Source organism: Harpia harpyja, chromosome 7, assembly GCF_026419915.1.
Source record: "Harpia harpyja isolate bHarHar1 chromosome 7, bHarHar1 primary haplotype, whole genome shotgun sequence".
NCBI classification, from domain to species: Eukaryota; Metazoa; Chordata; class Aves; order Accipitriformes; family Accipitridae; genus Harpia; species Harpia harpyja.
In genome coordinates, this window is record NC_068946.1 from 43049146 (window position 1) to 43067950 (window position 18805).

Here is an 18805-nt window from a genome sequence, read left to right on the forward strand (position 1 = left end):
CTCCACCACAAGCTGGGTATGTGTGTTGGAGAGGGGAAGGGAGTGTGTGTTTGTGTGTGTGTTGGTTGTCAGCTCTCAGCCCTGCCCTGACATCGCGTCCAGCTGGTGCAGGAGTCAGATGAGGGCAGCCCAGCCTCTCCTTACAGGTTGGGCAGGTAGGAAGGATTAATTTCCTCTTCCATCCTAGCCACGCAGTCCTGGCTTTATTCCATGGTAGCAGTTCTGCCCAGGGCATAGAAATTCACCAGCACATGCAGTGTCTTTGGGTTGTTTTTCTATTTTCTTTTTTTTTTTTGTACAGTCCCTAAGAATAGCCTGGATACCTTTGAGCTGAGACCCTTTTTTCCTAGATTTAGAGGGGTGAAGCAGGATAAAAGGCTATGAAGAGACAGCGGTGACTTTCCAGCAAGCCCCAGCTACTTGGCAAACAAGCCTAAATCTCAAGGTCTCTGCAAGAGCCTAGAAGCTCTTTTCACCTTAACGGCTCATGGAAACAGAAATTCAAGACCAGCTAAGGCAGGTGAACAAATGAGGCTGAAGGCTTTAAAGGGCCTGCCATCACCAAGTGAGGTCTCCAGGTCCTCCAGCATAGATGCCTTTCCTTCAGACATATAGTGAAGGTGTGCGGGCTGGCTCATGGGGTGCGCTGTGACGTGCAGCATGTCCGCCTGTGGCCATCAGTCCTGATTCAGCAAGTAACATCAGCAGCAAAGTGGGCTTTATCCTGGCCCCACCTGGAAATCAGGGCAGCCTGAGTACTTACAGGGAACATCTTGCTAGGACTGTGGGCCTGCTCAGACTAGAAAAACCCGTATCAAGCCCTGCTGCTCTGTCAGCAGTACGCTCTTGCCACAGTCTCCATCCACCAGTGCCCTGGGCTTTCCCCATCACTTGTGGGCAGCAGATGCTTACGCTGTGGCTGTACAGCGGAGGCGGAAACAGTTTTCCCACCCAGCCCAGTTGACTGGGATGTGAAAACATTCCCAGTCATCATGAAGGTCCCGCGTTTGCCTCTAGGATACAACGATGCATTAGGACTATTACTTCTGAGGAGCCAATGCACTTGGAGCTCACACCGCATTTGTACTGGCATAGCCTAAACTGATGAACTCCTCTTGTACCCTCCTCCTGCCAGTTAAAATCCTGGCAGTGTACAAAGCTGGGGCCCAAGAATTGGCATGGATGTGTGCATCAGTATGTGGTGTTTACCCAGAAGGCTGGTGTAGCTTGCTCCACGTGTGGTCCATGATGTAGGTGATGGGACCCCCTGCAAGGCAGAGTGATGGAGAAACAGTGAGTTATGGTCACATTAGAGAGGAGTTTAATCTAATGGGGAACAGCATCTGGGTTGCTGCCATAACTGGGGTGTTTTAGGGGATTTGAGCATAGATTTAGGCATTGTCAATGCACAGAAACACGATCGCTATATAGGATATGCAAGTCAGTTAAAGCTTTTCCACCTGTTTTAATTAGCTTCTCAATGTCAGCACACCACTTGGGACTAAATGTTTAAGGGGAGTTCCTCAAGGCTGTACTATCTTGCTCTGAAAGCACATGATAGTGTAGAAATAATATCCAGGTATTGAGAAAAGGAAAATGCTTGTAGCTATTACTCTGGTTTGTCTCCCAGCTCTGCTTCATCATGCAGTTTGTAGATTGTCCCTGATGTTTAAACTGGCATTTACTTACTCTTCCAGTCTTGGGTTTTTCCATGCAGGGAACAGAGAGAGCTGGGAGAGGGAAAGATGGAGGGCTGCGAAATGCTTTGAGCTGTATCGTGGCAGAGGAGCAACTCCCCAAGTTCAGTGGTCAGTATTTGGTACCGGAAAAGGAAAATAAAATCAACATAGTCTTCTTCCCCTCCATCTGCTCCCAGTGTAGTTACACAGTGATGAGTGGGGTCTGGGAGTGGTTTTTGTTTTATAACAAGAAACCACCTTGTCCATCCAACTTGCTTTCATCGAATTGTGCAGCCTTTGAGAGGACCAAGCCCACCGGAGGCAGAAAGGCCATGTAGGACACATAGCAGTGACAGCAGCCGCAGGTCCTCACAGTAACTAAAAGCCTTCATCTCTTCTGTCCTAGTTCTGGATACTGCGGGCCAGGAGGAGTTCAGCGCAATGCGGGAGCAGTACATGAGGACCGGAGACGGTTTTCTTATAGTCTACTCGGTGACGGACAAGGCTAGCTTCGAGCACGTGGACCGGTTCCACCAGCTGATCCTCAGAGTCAAGGACAGGTGGGTGCCATGGAGCCAGGCGCTGCCTGACCCTGCTCCTGCCACTCTGGAGACCGTGCCGTGGGGCCGGTTGCACATCTCGCCCTGCCTTTCGCCTCCTGGGTGTCTCGGGGCACGTCCTTGTGTGTGGGTTCGTGGACCTACATATGAGGAATAAGAAGTGTTTTATCACTTCTGAGAAGCATGTAGTGCTTTCAGTGTGGAAAAGTTCAGTAGTGTTATGATGGAGTGAAAATGGGTCTGGAAGGGAGAAGCTCCTGCCAGAACGGTCTGGCAGAGCAGTGTGAGAAAGGCAGATCGGACACCTTTGAAGGTAACCAGTTTGGCTCTGAAGAGGGAGGAAGGATGCGCTGTGCACAGTGCAGGCACTTTGGGAGCACCAGCAGGGAGACAGCAACCATTTGGCCCTAATCATTTTGTGTGTCCTGGCAGCATCCTTCTTTCCCTGCCTTCAGTTTGTGCCAAACAAACCTTAGAAGGTCCTGCATGATTTGGGCCTGTGAACAAGAGTCTTGAAGGGGAAGATGGCTCACGTTGGAAGGAACTGTATTTCTTACAAGGGTTGTAATGCAGTTAATGCATTGTGCTCTGTAGCGACCATTTTCAATGAATAAAACATTCTCTGCGTGACTGGGGAGAAAGCAAGAGAGGTCGCCTTGCACACGCATGGGAGAAGGTAGCGCTGAGAGTTGAATCGTGGTAAGCAAATGCGTCCTGACAGAGCGAGGGGAAGCTGCCAGCTTATCTCCGAGATAACTCCCTCTTCCCATCCCAGTTCAGGAGGCGATGAATCCATCCTCACTGGGTGGGGTGTGAATTAGGCCCTTATATGTCTGCAGCTTTGAAACACTTAGTTTTTCCATTCATAATGGCTTTCAATTATGGAAGTCATCAAGAAAAGCCACCAGAGGTTTCAGGCCTCGTTGCTGGCTTCCTTTCACAGCTCTGAATAACTTCCCCACAGGAAGGGTGGACTCGTATCATGTGAGGTTCAGCTGTGAGAAAGCTGACAGCTCTTCCAGTAAAGCATCCAAAGTGGAGCCCACAAGAGTGAAAAGTAAAGGAAAAACCACCCTTTGATTTCATCTAAATGAAGAAAAATGTCAGTCACTCAGTCTGCCTCCCAGATCACGACAGTCTTTTCTTCACTGCCAGCTCAGCTTGGGGCAAATTAAATCTGTTTCTGAAAGCTGAAGAAGACAGGACAGCGTTTCCAGCAACCTGCCCCAAACCGATGTCGGTTTTATCTAATTGAACTTTGTGAAAATAAGATGCAGTATTCATTGTTTTGCTCTAGAGTGAAACTTTTACCCCTCCGTACGCGGTGCAAACTCCGCAGCCGGCGTGTGAGAAGCAGGAAGTGAAACAGACTGGTGAGGTTGTTTTTGTTTCCCCGCTCAACGCCACCGAAGCGCAGTGCGCGAGGAGCTTAACACTTCATCCAAAACCAGAAAATCGCAGCAGTAGGAGCAGCATGAGTAAAGAAACCGTCCTGCCAGACCCGCAGGTAGCTGGGAGCAGAGCATCGCCCTGGCTTTCAAGCTAGCAGTCAGTTTTGGCAACTTAAAACCCAAAGAAATAGCAGGCTGCCGCGTTAGCAGAGCCGTTCAAAGCCTTTCTCCTGTTTCTTTCCATAACCTTCATTACAGTAAAACTTCCAACTATAGTAGCTTTGTCCAACTAACAATCGTACGGCTTACAACAGGGAACAAAGTCCCCATAGAGTTTTATGCCTGATGTAAACAAGGCAAATGAGATACCGTCCAAATGTAATCCCTTTCTTATCAATGTGCTGCAAGCTAAAAAGGAATCAAATAATCCAGACAAGCAAGTGTTTTGATCCAGAATGATCAGAGTCAAGATATATCAATGCTCAGGTATTAAAATTAAATCAAAGCCACATTATCAGAATGAATAACTGTAAGACTGATTTAAAATGCAGAGTGCAGCATGGTATTTTTCCAGCCAGAGCAATGGGGCAGCATGCCAGAGAGAAGATGGAGCCCTTATCGTCTCGATGAAAAATTACACGGAACCGCTATTTGAAAATCCAGAGTTACTCAGGGAAGTGTTTTATGCAAAAATGAGTATGGCCAGCTGCTCCTTTCCCCAGTAAAATCTGCTCTGTTACAGCAGAGAACACTGGAATCATTTTAGGAGGGTTTAAAGTTAAATATAAGAAAATAATACTGCAATAACTGTCAATTATCAGAAGGGACCTCCTCCCTCCTAGCAGTGGGTAAAGCCCTGCAGCACGACTTTGCTCTCTATGTCATGCAGCCGGAGGAGAGGCTCCGTATGGGAAGTGGGGTGAGGTGGGCAGCAGCTGTGCTGCCAGGACCTTCTGTGGCACGAGCTGCCTTGGTTCTGTTTAATCACTGGACTTCTGCTGGGGGAGAACCTGCCCCACACACCTCATCAGGAGAGCCTTGCACTGGACATGCCGTGGAGAGATGGGTCTCTTCTCAGGTGGTGGCTGAAGACACTCACTTACATGCCTGGTAAAGTTAGAGAAATACTGGGTATTATTACAGAGGTAGATGGGTTTGGTACAAAGGGATGGTTGTTCATCAGGTTTTTGCTCTGGGATTAGAAGCAGGAGATGGTAGGAAATGGCATCTGGAAGCTTAGCAAGACTTTTTGGTTCCCTCCAGCCTCATTCCAGCTACCACTGCCAGTCTTTCAATTTGTCTTGGGGTAGGTAACAGCTGATGGGGATCTTTGCTCCCTGTCATTTTCTCCCCCATTTGATGCCCCTCTAAGCACCAGCTCCCAGATCCATCTTTTCTTCCCCCACGGTTGCTCTCAGTGAATGACCAGGACATAAACTGACACCAGTTCCTCCACCATACCTCGTTACCTTGCAATGATGAGCAGCTGCCAAGATACGCAGTTACTGAGAAGCCTTAACTGTTACAAAAGAGTCCCAGTCTCCTGTTCAAGATCTGTCTTTATGTCTCAGTTAATTTCCTGACTAATTCTGCAGTTCTTTCTTCACCTAGTTGTGTCTTCAGGCTTAGCTATTACCAGGCATTGCAAAAACGATGACACTAAGTCCCTGAAGTGCCTGCAAATAAGAATGAATGTGTGCATGCATGCAACTTGTCAAGTAAATTTTCACAATATGAACATATGGGTAGCACAGTCTGGGGGCTCATGTGTGTTCATTTGGTCTTTCTTTATATTTCTTTACACGAATGTGGTGTGTCTGTAGCTGAAGATGTTAGATGATGGCAGCATCAGAAAGTGAAACTTATGCTCAGCATTTTTTATTGTAGTCTGCTAATAATTGGGTGGTGGTTTTGATTTTTTCCAGAGAGTCCTTTCCAATGATTTTGGTGGCAAACAAAGTTGATCTAATGCATTTACGGAAAATTACAAGAGAACAGGGAAGAGAAATGGCAACAAAACATAATGTAAGTTTGTGGTATTGTTTAATTGGTTGTTGTACGTCCCATTACAGGCATTCAGAATTGAATTCTCTGCTCATTTGGAGCTGAATTAAAGCATTTCTCTTACAATCGAACATTTGCAATTACATTTTCGACTACTACTAAGTAGTGGCTATGCAGTTTCCTTTCAGTAGGTCCAGTTCTTCATTGAAACTAGAACCTCTGCTGTGCACCAGGCTGTAGCAAAGCTGTGGCCATCACGAAGCCATGTGTACAAGGTGTCTGCAAGTGGTGAGAAATGTGAAATGTTCAAAATGAGGGAAGAAAGTGCACTCTCCTGGAGTGAAAAGGCGGAGTCGGGCATTAGGAAGTAAACCCAGGTGTCCGCAGGAAGGGAGGTTGTTAAAGATAATGAAGTTACAGGGTTGTTAAGCCTGTAAAATCTGGTCCACCATCTTAGCTCTGCGTTACTCATGCCGTAGTTTAGCCTGAGAAATTGGTCTTGGATGGGTGCAAATCCTGTGCTACTCCACTAATCACCTCTAAATGCCAGCAGTCCCGAATACCCAGAGGGAGACAACTCCCGTAAGAGGAACTGAATGGAAAGATAAAGGCAAACAAGCCTGAGACCTCTTGGCAGTTTGCTGTGCCTAAACATCAGGCTGTGTGGTGTTTCTAAAGAAGCCACGATGGGAGTTTGGCAGAACTGGTTCACTCCCTCCCCTCCCCAAGGAAGCTCGTTTCTGTAGGAGCCAGGACACCTAAACTGCAACACAACATGTTGCACCCATCTGTACGTGCACGCTTTGGAAAAGGCCATGTACGAAAATACCTTTTGAGAAGCAGTTTTATAAATCTGCCAGTGTGCTGGACGAGCGCACTAGGAGGCCCCATCTGGCTGTCAGACTTTGAAGGAGAAGATCATTTTACACTGAAGGGGAATTGTAGTCATGAAATATTCATGCAGTAGTCCTAATAAAATGTGGCAAGCAAGAATTTTTGGCAAGTGCTCGTCTTTCAACAACCTTCGGCTATTTTCATGTCTGCAAGCACAGCTTAGGGGGAGAGAACATCTGACGACATGAAGTCTATGATTATTCTTCCCCAAACCCGGAGCTCTGATAGCGGCTGGTTTGCCTGGTGCTTATTCCAGACCTTTTGTAAGCGTTCGCTGACCTTGCTGTGAGCGTGAATGTGTTGATAGCAGTGCCATGACAACGCTTTGTTTACCTCTATTTCCCTGGTCTCTTAGGCACCCAATTTCTCTAGCCGTTAGGGTTTTTCATTTTGAAACTGGTTTGCTACCAACATGTAGGCTGTTATTAATCTCTTTCGTGATATGCTTCTCTCCTCCAGATTCCCTACATAGAAACTAGTGCCAAGGACCCACCTCTAAATGTTGACAAGGCCTTCCATGATCTCGTGAGGGTAATAAGGTAAGCTGCAAACTCTTCACTTGCTCACTGCCCGTGGACGGGACGTGCAGGAGTCCTGGCCCGGAGAGCCAGGAGCCAACTTTTGGGGAGCAGGGGCCAGGTGGTTTGGTTGGGGGTGGGAGATTTCTGGAGTTTATTAAACTTTCTTGTCCTGTGTCTGTATAGGGATGTTACTAGTACTTAGTTACCCTTGCAGGACATGAGTGCTAGGCAGCATGAGAACTAGCTGTGGCCATGATGAGAATATATTATTCAATGAACAGTGCAAAGCCTATGATAACGATCAGCTTTGAAAGGCCTGTATTAAAAGCTCTGGACCAGTAACTTGGGTTTTCATAGCTTTGTTCTCTCAGGGTCTCGTCTTGCCAGAGGTTAAAAAGGACTGGCAAAAAATTCCACAAAATTCTAATTTTGTAGGTGACTGCTAACATTTTTTGCTCACTAAATGGAAAAAATTAAGCCGCTTTATATGAGAAGCAGCATGACCTAATGGCTAAGCCACAGGTTTCCTCCTCAGACTGCAGAGGTTTGTTCCTAGTTTTGGCATGAGCTGCCTTTGCTCGCCTTGGCAAATGCCTGCTCCCCGGGCGAACCCCTGCTCCAGCTGCCGGCAGGGAGGGACTGCCTTCCAAAGATCCCGGCTGCCCTGCAGGAAAAGAGCTGCATGCACATCTCAGCATCTCGGCTGATAACCTCAAATCTCTCTCAGAAGATTTGTTTTTCTGGCACTAGTTGTTTGCCAGATTTTTCTAGGCCCTCATTTTTCATGTTTTGGGAGGGTGCTGAGCTGAAATCATGCTCCTCCCCGCCGTGCAGTCAAAGTGCCTCACTCGGCAATTAAACCATGAGGCATTTATTCACAGCATATCTGTACTTGTGAATATCTTAGCGCAGCCTCGAGTCAGCCTCTATCAAAAGCAGATGGTACTGCCCACTCTTCCCACATGTCTTAAAAGCAGGGGGCAGAAAGTCTTTGGAGAACTACAGAGCTGAGTTGGAAATGTCCCAAGCTATTTCCCAACTGTTCTGTAACTCAGCATTAGCTGGCTAGATATTACTTTCGTGTTACAGTGAGCACTTACCACCATCTATTCTACTCTGAGGGAAAAAAAAACATAGCCAAAATAAGATGGTGAGGCTCTGTTTACTTTCTCTATATAACACGACTCCAGACAGGCTGGAAGGAGTGTTGTAATGAGACATCACTAAATTCAAGCCCTTAAAATGCTCCCTATAACCTCAAAAATAGGTGATGCACGTCAGTTCCCCGAGTAGTCACCATGAAAGTCATTGCCAGCCAGGTGAAACCCTCCATGGCATCAAGGGCACCAGAGATGTTCACAAGAGCTGGAACTCAGGTTAATTCAGAGAGCAGAGAGGTGCTGTGTGATCTAGCTGGTCATTTGCCACAAAGCAGCTTTGCATGGTCTTTGGATGTTGCAAACTGTCCGCAGCCATAGGATGGCATCACCCACCAAGTATTGCTTTTCTTTTTTTAAGTGAGCTTTTCCAAATAAAACATAATTTTACAGCTCCCTACTAACTGTGTCATTCCTGGAGAGCTTTACAAATGTAGAGGCTCCTCAGAGCCACTGTGAGTTTGTAGGGTGAGGACGCTCCTTCAGGGTTGGCACTGTTTGTACTCCTTGCACTGGGCTGATTCCTAGTTTATTTAGCTTCATCCAAGAAACTGTTGTCTGGAAGTAATCCAGAAAGGAGTGGGGTGATTGAGTCTGCCTGATAGATCTCTTAAATTTGCTGATAACCCTTTTCTGCCACAGCAGGGCATACACAAGGACTGTCACAGCAGAAATCTTGAGTGGGCGTGGGACATGGTTTTCTGGATCTCTAAAACAGTTCCAGAACACTGTGAACAGCTTGCAGCCGCTTAGTGTGTATCCAAATTAACTTTAAAGTATTTTTTTTTATTTCAGCTTTCTAGTTTTGAGCTTTAAAGTTTTATGTTTTTCATGCATCCAGCCTTCATCCTCACTGAAAAAGATTCTTATTAGCCAAAGCTGAGTTTTTCAGGTGGTTGCAAGCATTTGGGAGCTGAGGCTGTAAGAAAAACATCAACTAAAGCCATAATGATTTGTCCCCCACCTATGTGTCATCCTGGTCTGGATAACTTGGTCTAAACACTCAGTTTTGTGCCTGGCATATTACATAGCGAAGAGGCTGGTTTTGAACTATTCAAACTCTCAGGTTGGTTATTTAGACACTGTTTGCATCTGCGGAAGCTGCCAGTGTTTGTATGGTTTATCTTGCAATAAAATCTAAGTCTACAGGCTGCCTATCAGGTGTTTGAACTATAAAGCCGCCTTCTGTTGAATTTGCACCGCTGGGGTAGCTGAGTGGCTGCTGCAAGCAGGCACAGTTGCAAACAGGCATTTGGGCAATGCCTCATCTTAATGAAAAGAGAGAAGACCTCAAGGTCACATTTTAGAGGGTGCTCACAACCCACCTGACTGATGGGGGCTGCTGCGGCGTGCAGGAGTGCTCTCAGCTGCGTGTTCCTGGTGGCTGTGCCTTCCGACAGCCAGGGACATCTTTCTGCGGTCAGCTTGCTCTCCGTGCTCTGGTGCTCTCCACAACTTCCAGGGGAGGCCAGGGCCCCATCGGCAGCAGACTCTGTTTTTTCATTATTATTTTTTAGGCCCCCTCCATAACCAAGTCCACAGCAGTGCAGCTGGCTAAGGGCAATGCCAGCTGAAAGCAAATCTTTCCAGGAGGGTTTATTTCTCTGCACTCTGTATCTCTTTCATCCTCTTCCCTAATGAGCCTTAGCAGCAGTGTGATGGATGACGTTGCATTGCTTAGAGCATCCGTGCTTCCCAGAGCAGCCCCTGGCAGGGGAAGAGGCAGCAGTTCACCCAGGGCAACCGGAGGCATAGTGCCCTGGCAGGACATACGTCCCTGCTGTTCGCTTACGGCTTCTTTCCTCCTTCCTTAAAAATGCAGGCAGTTGTCTGGTTAGCTGTGTGGCATGAAAAGCCACGTGGTGCTGGCAGGGTATGTGGAGAGGTATATGCAAATATACATATGCATGCCAAGATGCCATTCTGCTGGCTGCCCGGAGCTCTGGATGCCGATGTCCGACCCAGCCTCGTGTCTCACCTGCATATTTCCCTCTCTGTCTCCCAAAACAGGCAACAGATCCCAGAGAAAAGCCAGAAGAAGAAGAAAAAGACCAAATGGCGAGGGGACAGAGCCACGGGGTCCCACAAACTCCAGTGCGTGATTTTGTGACGGGACCGCCTGGGAGTGCCTTGGATGCCTCCCTCCTCCCCCCTTGACCCACCGCCGACCCAGGCGAGGAGCAGCAGCAGCCCGCCGCCCGCACGGCCCCGCCGCCCCCTCGGGCTCCCCACAGCGGCTCGGGCTCGGAGGAGGGGGCTCGACGGGGTCCGGACCCCCCCGGAGGGGGGCTGCGCGTCGGGGCCGGCGTGGGAGCTGCGCGAATGGGAGGCGGAAGGGATCAGCAGGACCTCGGCTCTTGAACATCCCCAGCGCCTTCCAGGGGCCTCCATGATGTTTATTTAAAAAAAAAAAAGGGGGGGAGAAAAAGAAAAAAAAAAGTGTTGGTTTTATCTGCAAACATTTCTCCTTGTGACCCATTTCTGAGCAGCCATGAATAGCCCCCCTGTTTGGTACAGTCATCTGTGTATGTGTGGGGGAAGGGAGAGGGCTTTTCTTTTCTTTCTCTAATTTTTTTTTTGTCCTCTTCTCCTTTTTCGTTGTTTGCTCAGCGAGTGTTGGGTTGCAAAGAAACACGGCCGGGGTTAGATTTCTTGCACTGAACTCTCTCGTAGGCGGCAGTGCCAAAACACGACTTCATATGAAAGTGCATAGATTTGGAGGAAGAAAATGAATTCCAGCTGCTCTGGGTGCTCCAGACATTGTGTCAGACTCTGGAGGGCAGCCAGCTCACAGACCATAAACTCCAGCTTAGGAAAGGAGGTTTGGGCTTGGATTATATTTTTTTTTTTCTTACCCTTTGTCAAGAGGTTTTGTTTCTGTTTTGTGATTTGGGGCATGTCAAAGTTAAGATGTTTTGTTAACCTGGAAGTATTTAAATTAAAGTAATTTACAAATGGAAGGGTATGTCATCTTTAAGGGGGGGGAAAGGGAGAGAGGAAGTAAAACCTGAACTGAATTTGTTATCTGGGTGTTGAATTTCTCCCTCATAAATGTGTGTAAAGCGGTGTGATCTAAATCCCTCTTTATTATTGCTTAACCTTTCCCTGCAAAGCCATTCTTGGGTAGATGAATTGTTTTGCTTTTCCCAGGCTCATCTCGTACACAGAGAAAAAAATCTGTTTATGGGCTTTGGCTCAATGTTTCTTCATTTCTTCTTCTTCCTCCTTCACTGAGAGTTGGTGACTTGAAAGGAAGAGGTGTTTTGAAAATGATTCAAGTGGGATGTGTCTCTTCATAAGCTTACTATATCTAAAATGTCTCCCTGAAAACAGCAAAGGCTAAATATCTTTATGCCTTATGAAAAGGCAAGGCAAAAAACCTGCAGCCATTCAAGCCACCATCTGTAGCACCAGAAATACGGTTGTGCCCATCCTGGAGGGGCCACACGTTCTTTCACACCTTTCCTGGCACTAAGAATTGCAGTGGCAAATTTTTCTTTAATTTAATGGATTGTCATCTGCTGGACTGAAGCCATCGGCTCCATTCACAGGGTCACCAAACCCCTTTAAAAGTAACAACTTGCTTTTCATCAGCTTGAATCCTATTCAAATATGCTTTATAGGCATGACTTAAAATATTGGCAGAGTATGAATGCTTGAGATTTGTGTGTCTGAGCGCAGAAAATCCTAGTACTGGATATTGAAGATCCATTCAAGATGGTGGATCATCACAGACTTAGTTGTTTATGTTTGTCTTTGCAACCTGTTTGCCACTGGATTTCGTTTCTTGACTCTTTGCCAGGCCACCTTTTAAAACGGGAGTTGGCTGCTGATTATTTTTCAGGTGAGTGAGGCTAATGAAAACATTTTCCTAATTTGTCCAGTCTTCATCACAGCCAGAAGATGGCAAATGTCTGCGGCTGGCTCAGCGAGCTGTGATGCTGGCTCCATTGCCTCCATCCCCTTTTGTGTGATGACAGATGCTGGGGATGGATTAAGGAGGGGGATATTGGAAAGAAATATCTTTCGTGGACTCTTAACGTTGGATGTGGACCATACGCTTCAGTAAAGTTGCAACACCCTGTGTCAACCGAGATCTGGCTCCAGACCATCACAGCATTTCTCCCACTTTATTGTTTTCTTGTTGGCTGAACTGTGGTGACTGAACCCATCTGGGTCAAATCCTGGCTCTTGAGACTTGCCACTATCTTCTGGAGGTGAAGAGCTCCCTGTAGGCATCTCATTTGTTCTGCCTTGGAAACCTCTAGTAAATCAGAAGATGTCTGATATTTGCAACCAAACCAATTTGCTGTAACCCCCGTTGCCACTTTCCTGCCAGAATCCTTGTCTAGCCTGACTACTGGCTTATTTTTTTTAATTAACACAACTAATGCTATGGAATCCCCCACACAAGAAGATGATGGCATTTTCAGGGAGCCCTGTTAATACCCCCTAGAGCCCTTCCACTTAAAAATAACCTGATTTCTGCTGAAACCCCTCATCATTACTTTTATCTAAACCATTGGGAATACTTGCCTGAAAACAGCATGTGTGTATCTTGAGTCACATCTGCTGGGTACTCAGCACTGCGTGTGAGAAATTACCTGCTTTTTCTGAAGCATCTTAATTGTTTCTTCAGCTTCTTTAGCAATTAACAGCTATTGCAAAATGATGGGGAGGAGGGGAAAGGAGCAGATTAACAACTGAATATGGATAGTGGCAAATGGGGACAGCATGCCCGTTTCCTTCCATGTGCATCAACTTGTTTATAGCAAGGAGTGTTTTCCAAGAGGGATCGCATCTCTAGCAAGTCTAGGGTGCTCAAAATAGCGAGGTATACAAAGTCTACTGCCATCTAATTCACCCTTTCATATTCAGGGCCATTGGGAACCCAAGAGCACCTTCCCTGCTATACGCAGCACCTAGGGACCTGGGTTGTGAGACACCAGTTGGTGGTACTTACGCTACAAAAAGCACCAGCTGTGCTGGTGGGTAGCTTATTTTTTTCTGTGGAGCATCCAGTGGATAGGCACTTTTTTGCTGTGGTCAGAGACAGTCTGGAGAAGGCTCCTGTAAGGGTGTGCTTGGGGCTTATTTAACAAAGAGCTGATGGTCCAAGTGACCTAACATCTTCAGCCCCTGTGTTAATCTGCATTCGCTTGTCTCAGAGCAATCTGGTTCTTCTTCTACTAAACAGGAATTTAGAAGGTAGAGCTGGCCATAGCCTTACCTTGCTTTCAATATACACTTTCAAATAAAATGAAAAGAGAAGAGGGATAAAACCTTTCAGATTTACTTGTATTTGATAATGAAATGGCCTACTTTTTTCATTTTAGACACTGAACAATATTTGTAAAACAACAAAAAAACCTTAAGCTATATAAGTTTTGGTTTTGTAAAGGCGTAATCACCTCCCCAACTGGGGATCTCATCCCAGCTGTACCACTGCCTTCAGGTGAATCATGTTGCTGTTTCCTCCCTCAGGTCCTTCTGCCTATAAAGCAGACACTGGCTTGTTTTCTTACTGGCTTTTGAGATGTATGGCATTTATTGTACAGGCAAAGTCATCTGTCTGTCTACCTTTGTCTCTCGCTTAAGGGAAAGGGGAGGTGGGAAGGAAGAGAAGGAAAAGTACCTGGCTGAAATAAATACATTTTCCTCTGGTGTAAGCAGAGGCTTTAATTGTCCCTCTCTGCCTACCAAATCTAAATGGAACAAAAGCCTGGTAACAACAAAAACAAACAAAAAAACCCCCACCTGAGCAGGCCTGCAGGTGGTGGGCTACCTACAAACCTGCTTTCTTGGCTGTCTCAGCCAAGGCCAGTGCTATTGCTGGCAAAGCTGCTAAATGACAGTCTGGGTACATCTGAGTAAGCCATTTTCAGATGATGGTGCTCAGCAGAAAAACACTAGAGATGGTGAACAAGACAAGGAAGAGCTTAATGAGGGGCTGAAATTGCTTGGTTTGGATCAGATGTTTCAGTTTAACAAGAGGCCATTGCAGTATGTTGCTCTGTTCCTTAATCTGTCATAATTAATTTTGGCTGGCTCTTTAAACATACAGCTGTACTAGAATTTGTAAATTGGGATAGGCTGAGGGTTTTAGACATACATGATGTGTCTTGTCTCGAGAGGAAATGAGTATTATTAGGCACGGAGAGGACAGCATTGTGATACTGGCTCAGGCCTTTCCTTTTTGTTTTTTTGGTTTTTTTTTTTTGCTTTTTACTATCCTAAGGCCAAAACAGACTGCTCAGAGCCTTGTTCAGCTCCAGTGATTTCAAGGGATGGTTGTGAAAAGCTGAAGTGCTTGGGAAGGAGGCGATCCGCCCAAAGGTCTGCTAAGAGTAGAATATAATGAAGAATATAGAATATAATGAAGAATACAGAATATAAGAGTGTTTTAAGAGACAACAACTTGTGGACTACTCCAAATGTCAGGGTTCAGATAATGTATTTCCTAATGAGAGAGAGAGAGAGGGCTTGAGAGAAGTTGAGCATTAAAGAAATAGCGAAGCCCCTGTGACAACTGCCACATCGAGCTCTGTACCTAGGACTGGACGGAAAAGCGCTGTGTCTGGAAATCCAAGTTCTGTGAGCTGGGGTTCAGTGGCCAATCTATCTGCTGTAGGTTGGGCAGAAAGGAGGACCTTTAGTGCACTTATGAAGTACTGCATTCAGCTACACAGCAAACATGACAGTAAAAAGGAGACAAAGGATGCTGCGGCACAGGGAGCATTGCAGTTCTTGGTGACTGCTCCCTGTGCTGGGAGGTCTGCTGGGGCCAGCGGTCACATAGGCTCAATTCTGTGTCTTGTATATATGTACTTAATGCTGTCTGAGATGCCTCGGGATATCCAGGGTGTTTGCCTGGGAGTTTCAGATGTAACGCAAGACCTATGGGAGATCCAGGTAAGATTCACCTGAGCATCTGAAATGGCTCCAGATGTGTGTCTTCAGGCAGCTAGCTGAGCAGCTAGTTGGCTGTTTGAGAGCTCTTTCCTATTTCACAGCAGCACTCTGAGAAAAGTCTGTGGATATTTCAAGTGTCTGGATATTCTAGCTCTTCTCCTGCAAAGTGATCTCACCTGCTTTTTAGGGACTCACCGATGCCTCAAAACAAAGTCTGAAGTAGAAGTCACCAATTTTGCAAAATGTATTAATTGCATCATGCAGCCTAAGCAATCTCATGTGTATCACTTGCACAATTAGGCTGTAAATAATTCAATATTTGGCTATCAGGGATTCCATCGATATTATGCAGGCTTTTTGCTTCTTTTTCTCTTGCATGCAAGGGAAATAAATATTTCATAGATGATCTCACAGACACAGTTTCTGGGATGACATGGGACTTGCTTGCAACAGAACAGAGCAGGGAGACGACTCTGCGTGTGCTGGATCCCACAACGGGGAGGGATGAGGAGGAGCAGCAGCACGGAGGTATGCTCTGGTTTGGGGGCTTTTACCCACCACTGTGGCAAATCCCTCCAGCTTGAAGAAGTCACACGTAAGTGGCCAGCAGGTCAGGCACACCAAGGCTTCCCGAGGCAGGAGAAACGTGTGGGTGCTGCATCGCTGCTGTGTGCGGTGCCAAAGGGAGGGGGCCAGGAGAGGAAAGCTCACGCTCAGCATGTGAGACCTGCCAGGTCGGTGAGAACAAGGGTTAGTGTTCCCGACAGTGATGGGGATGTCCAGCAGTGCTGAGTGCGGAGTAGAGACAGGCAAAATCACCTAATCCTTCTGGCAGTTTTGGGACAGCTTTTTTATTTCTTTTGAATTGAGGGCTCCCTTTGCCAAATCCTGGGGGACCAGCAACATCATGCTAAGCCCAGCTCAGCAGCCTGACTTGCCACAAGCGTTACTACTTCTCTTGTTTCCATCCCTCCTCCCAGGTCTCTTCTGCAGACCAGGGCATGTACAACATAGTCTGAGAGCTCAGACTGGGCATGTGGTCGGGTCCAGGAGCCAAAGAGGAGGGACTCGGACAAAATCCTGGATTTGCTCAAAAAGAGAGCAGGAGCAAGAGAAGGAGGAAGGACCTTTGTGAATTGGGAGCCTGTTCTATAAAGCCAAATCCTCTGCAAATCTGGGTAAGAGACATTGTACAGTCTGTGATTAAGACAATCTCTGCTGAGAAGTCAGCCCAGCTGAACAAGTCACGAGCTGGTCCTTGGATGGCTGCACGCAGGGCTGGTTGTCGTGTGGCTTCTGTGACAGCGGCTCCTCTCGACTACCGTAATCAAGCCTAACCAGCCTGAGACCCAGTCAGGTACTTGGCATGTCTCTTTGCATCTCAATAGCCCACGTCCCCTCAAAGCAGGAGCCCTGGCGCTGGGAACCCACTGAAACGCCTGGGCACATGCTTATGGGGCAGGGGTTTCTTTTCTGCTAGCTCCGTAATAAGAGCCGTGTTTCAGACAACAGTCCCCGGGATGTGAGCCGACAAAAAGCAGGAAATTCGAAGCGAAGGCTGATGCACCGGGCTCTGCTCACACAATTGTGGGGGTCGAACAAAGCACAATGGCCTGAGCTGGGGACAGGGTGCTGCTCACCCTCCCCCCGGGAGCTTCCTGCCTTGCCTTGCCTTCATCCCCATCTCAAAACCTTCACAGGAGCTTAAGCCGGTTTCTGGCGTTGAGTTTCCCACAGAGCTGGTCACAGAGTTTCATTCCCACGTTTTTTTTTTTCTTGGCTTGGTGAAGTCTCTTTGTCTCCTCCAGCACCCTTTGGCCAGAAGGGCTAGCTTGCTGATGGGGAGTGTTTGGGCAGCCTTTGGCAGGAGGTGCTTCGTGGGGAAGAGGAGGTGCAGCAGGAGATGGGGAAAGCAAAGCAGTCACACCACCAGCATAAAATAAAGTCAGAGGTGGCATTCTGCTAGGTTTTTGGTGGTTTTACTCTAGCATGTAACAATTATTCTGGGAAAACTCACGTGATACCTGCTGCCATAAGAATAGAGAAGTAGCACTAAGGATTTTTCATTCCAGGATCTTAAAGCATTCATGAATCAATCCAACCACTTTGCAGTGAGGACACTCAGTGGTGGCAGATCTTGTTCTGTAGGCCGCAGAAACGAGAGCGCAGCGATCTGAAGTGTGGAGAAAGAATGAGCTGAAGTTGGTGAGGTGCCCGAACACCTAGCACTGCTGGGACTTGGGCTCAATTTGCTTCAAGCTGTGAAACTACAATTAGCATAGACTTAACTGAAGATAAATATTACATGCTGAAAGAAGAGGTCTAAGGCCAGCCATCTTGAGAGGTTCAGTCCCTGATAAAAACTGTAAATACCTACTAGATACAGACTGCTTCCAAAAGTGGTGTATTTCTTAGTATTTCCAACTGATTTTTTTTCCTAAACAATCCATCTCCTTCCTAATTTGGGATTCAGCTTATCACATCCTAGAGATAAAATAAAAATGGAAAAGATCACAAGTTCACTTCATTTAGGAAAAAAAAAAGCATATTCTTTGTAAAATGCCTTTGGACTTACGTGGCTGCTTTTGTTTTTCTTACAGAACAAAAGCTTGAATCCTGTTTGTCCCATGGACACCCCAATACCGGTAACTGTATCAGCGATGGGCTGCCCTAGGAGAACAAACCTTGGTGCTCCCTTGTGAGCACCACGCATAAGCCATGTGAGCCCACAGCTAGGCTGCTGTTTCAAGTTTCCAAGGGGCAGAGGCTAATGCTTGTTTTTAAAATAACAGGACCTTTGGCAATGTTGTCCTAAGGCAACAGCAAAGAAATGATGGTATCTAATCTCAGTGTGGCTGTTCCTCTCAGCATCCAGAGGACCTTCAGAACTGGCCATATAAATAATGTTACCAATGCCTGTGCTGGGTAAATTACTTCTGCTTCTTGTTGGGCCAGAGTTAGCATCAGCCTGACCAATGCTACAGGGAGGAAGGCTGCCTCTATGTTTCTTACGTTTTATTGCCAACTAATGCCAAACTGCAGGCTTATTCAGCCCTAGCAATGGTCTCAGTTTGGTTTCCTCTTACTGTGACCAGTATGGCACTTGTAGCACTGAAAAATCACCGGAGAGCCAGTTTGGCTACAGCACAGTATCTTTTACTGCCCAGCTGCCTCTTCTCTGCAACAGTCTTTTACCACAGGCTCTGTAATGGTGGGACAGAGCTGGTGCTCCTCCCTAGAGAGAAGCTGGTACCTTGAATTTGCTGGTGTGGGCTTGGGTTTGTGTCTACTGCACAGAGCAGCTTCAAGGACAGGGTCAAATTTGTTGCCAACCTGCTGGTCTTACTATCTCTTTGGAGCAATTTGGCTGTTTCCAAGTGAATCCCCTGCATCAACCAGCTGAGGACAGGAACGATTTGTCTGTGTTTTCATGTGATATCAGGATTAGCTGTTTTATGGAGAGATTAGACCCCAGGAGAGCATCTGTGATGAGAGATGGCCTTACCTGCCGTGTGGACTGGTCTTGTCCCAGCGGTCTCCATCAGTGCCACCTGCCCCTTCCAACAATGTCCAGCAGCAAACACAGACAGGGTGGGTGGCACAGGGTCTTTCAGAAATGGCCAGCCGTATGGTGTCTGGTGCAACCAGGGAGGTCAATTTGCCCTCAGGACCACTTCATGTGTGTGC

The 18805-nt window shown here is 46.9% G+C and overlaps 1 protein-coding gene across 2 annotated transcripts in view; it reads left to right on the forward strand.

Moving 5' to 3' along the window:
• The window catches only part of MRAS (muscle RAS oncogene homolog), a 41516-nt gene extending 30350 nt beyond the window's left edge, over positions 1 to 11166 (forward strand). For both annotated transcript variants that reach the window (XM_052792443.1, XM_052792442.1), the window contains exons 4-7: positions 2086 to 2239; positions 5556 to 5655; positions 6988 to 7067; positions 10217 to 11166. In XM_052792443.1, the coding sequence (XP_052648403.1) occupies positions 2086 to 2239; positions 5556 to 5655; positions 6988 to 7067; positions 10217 to 10316 (434 nt within the window). In that variant the 3' untranslated portion in view covers positions 10317 to 11166. The remainder of the gene's footprint in view (positions 1 to 2085; positions 2240 to 5555; positions 5656 to 6987; positions 7068 to 10216) is intronic.
• Positions 11167 to 18805: the final 7639 nt, after the last annotated feature.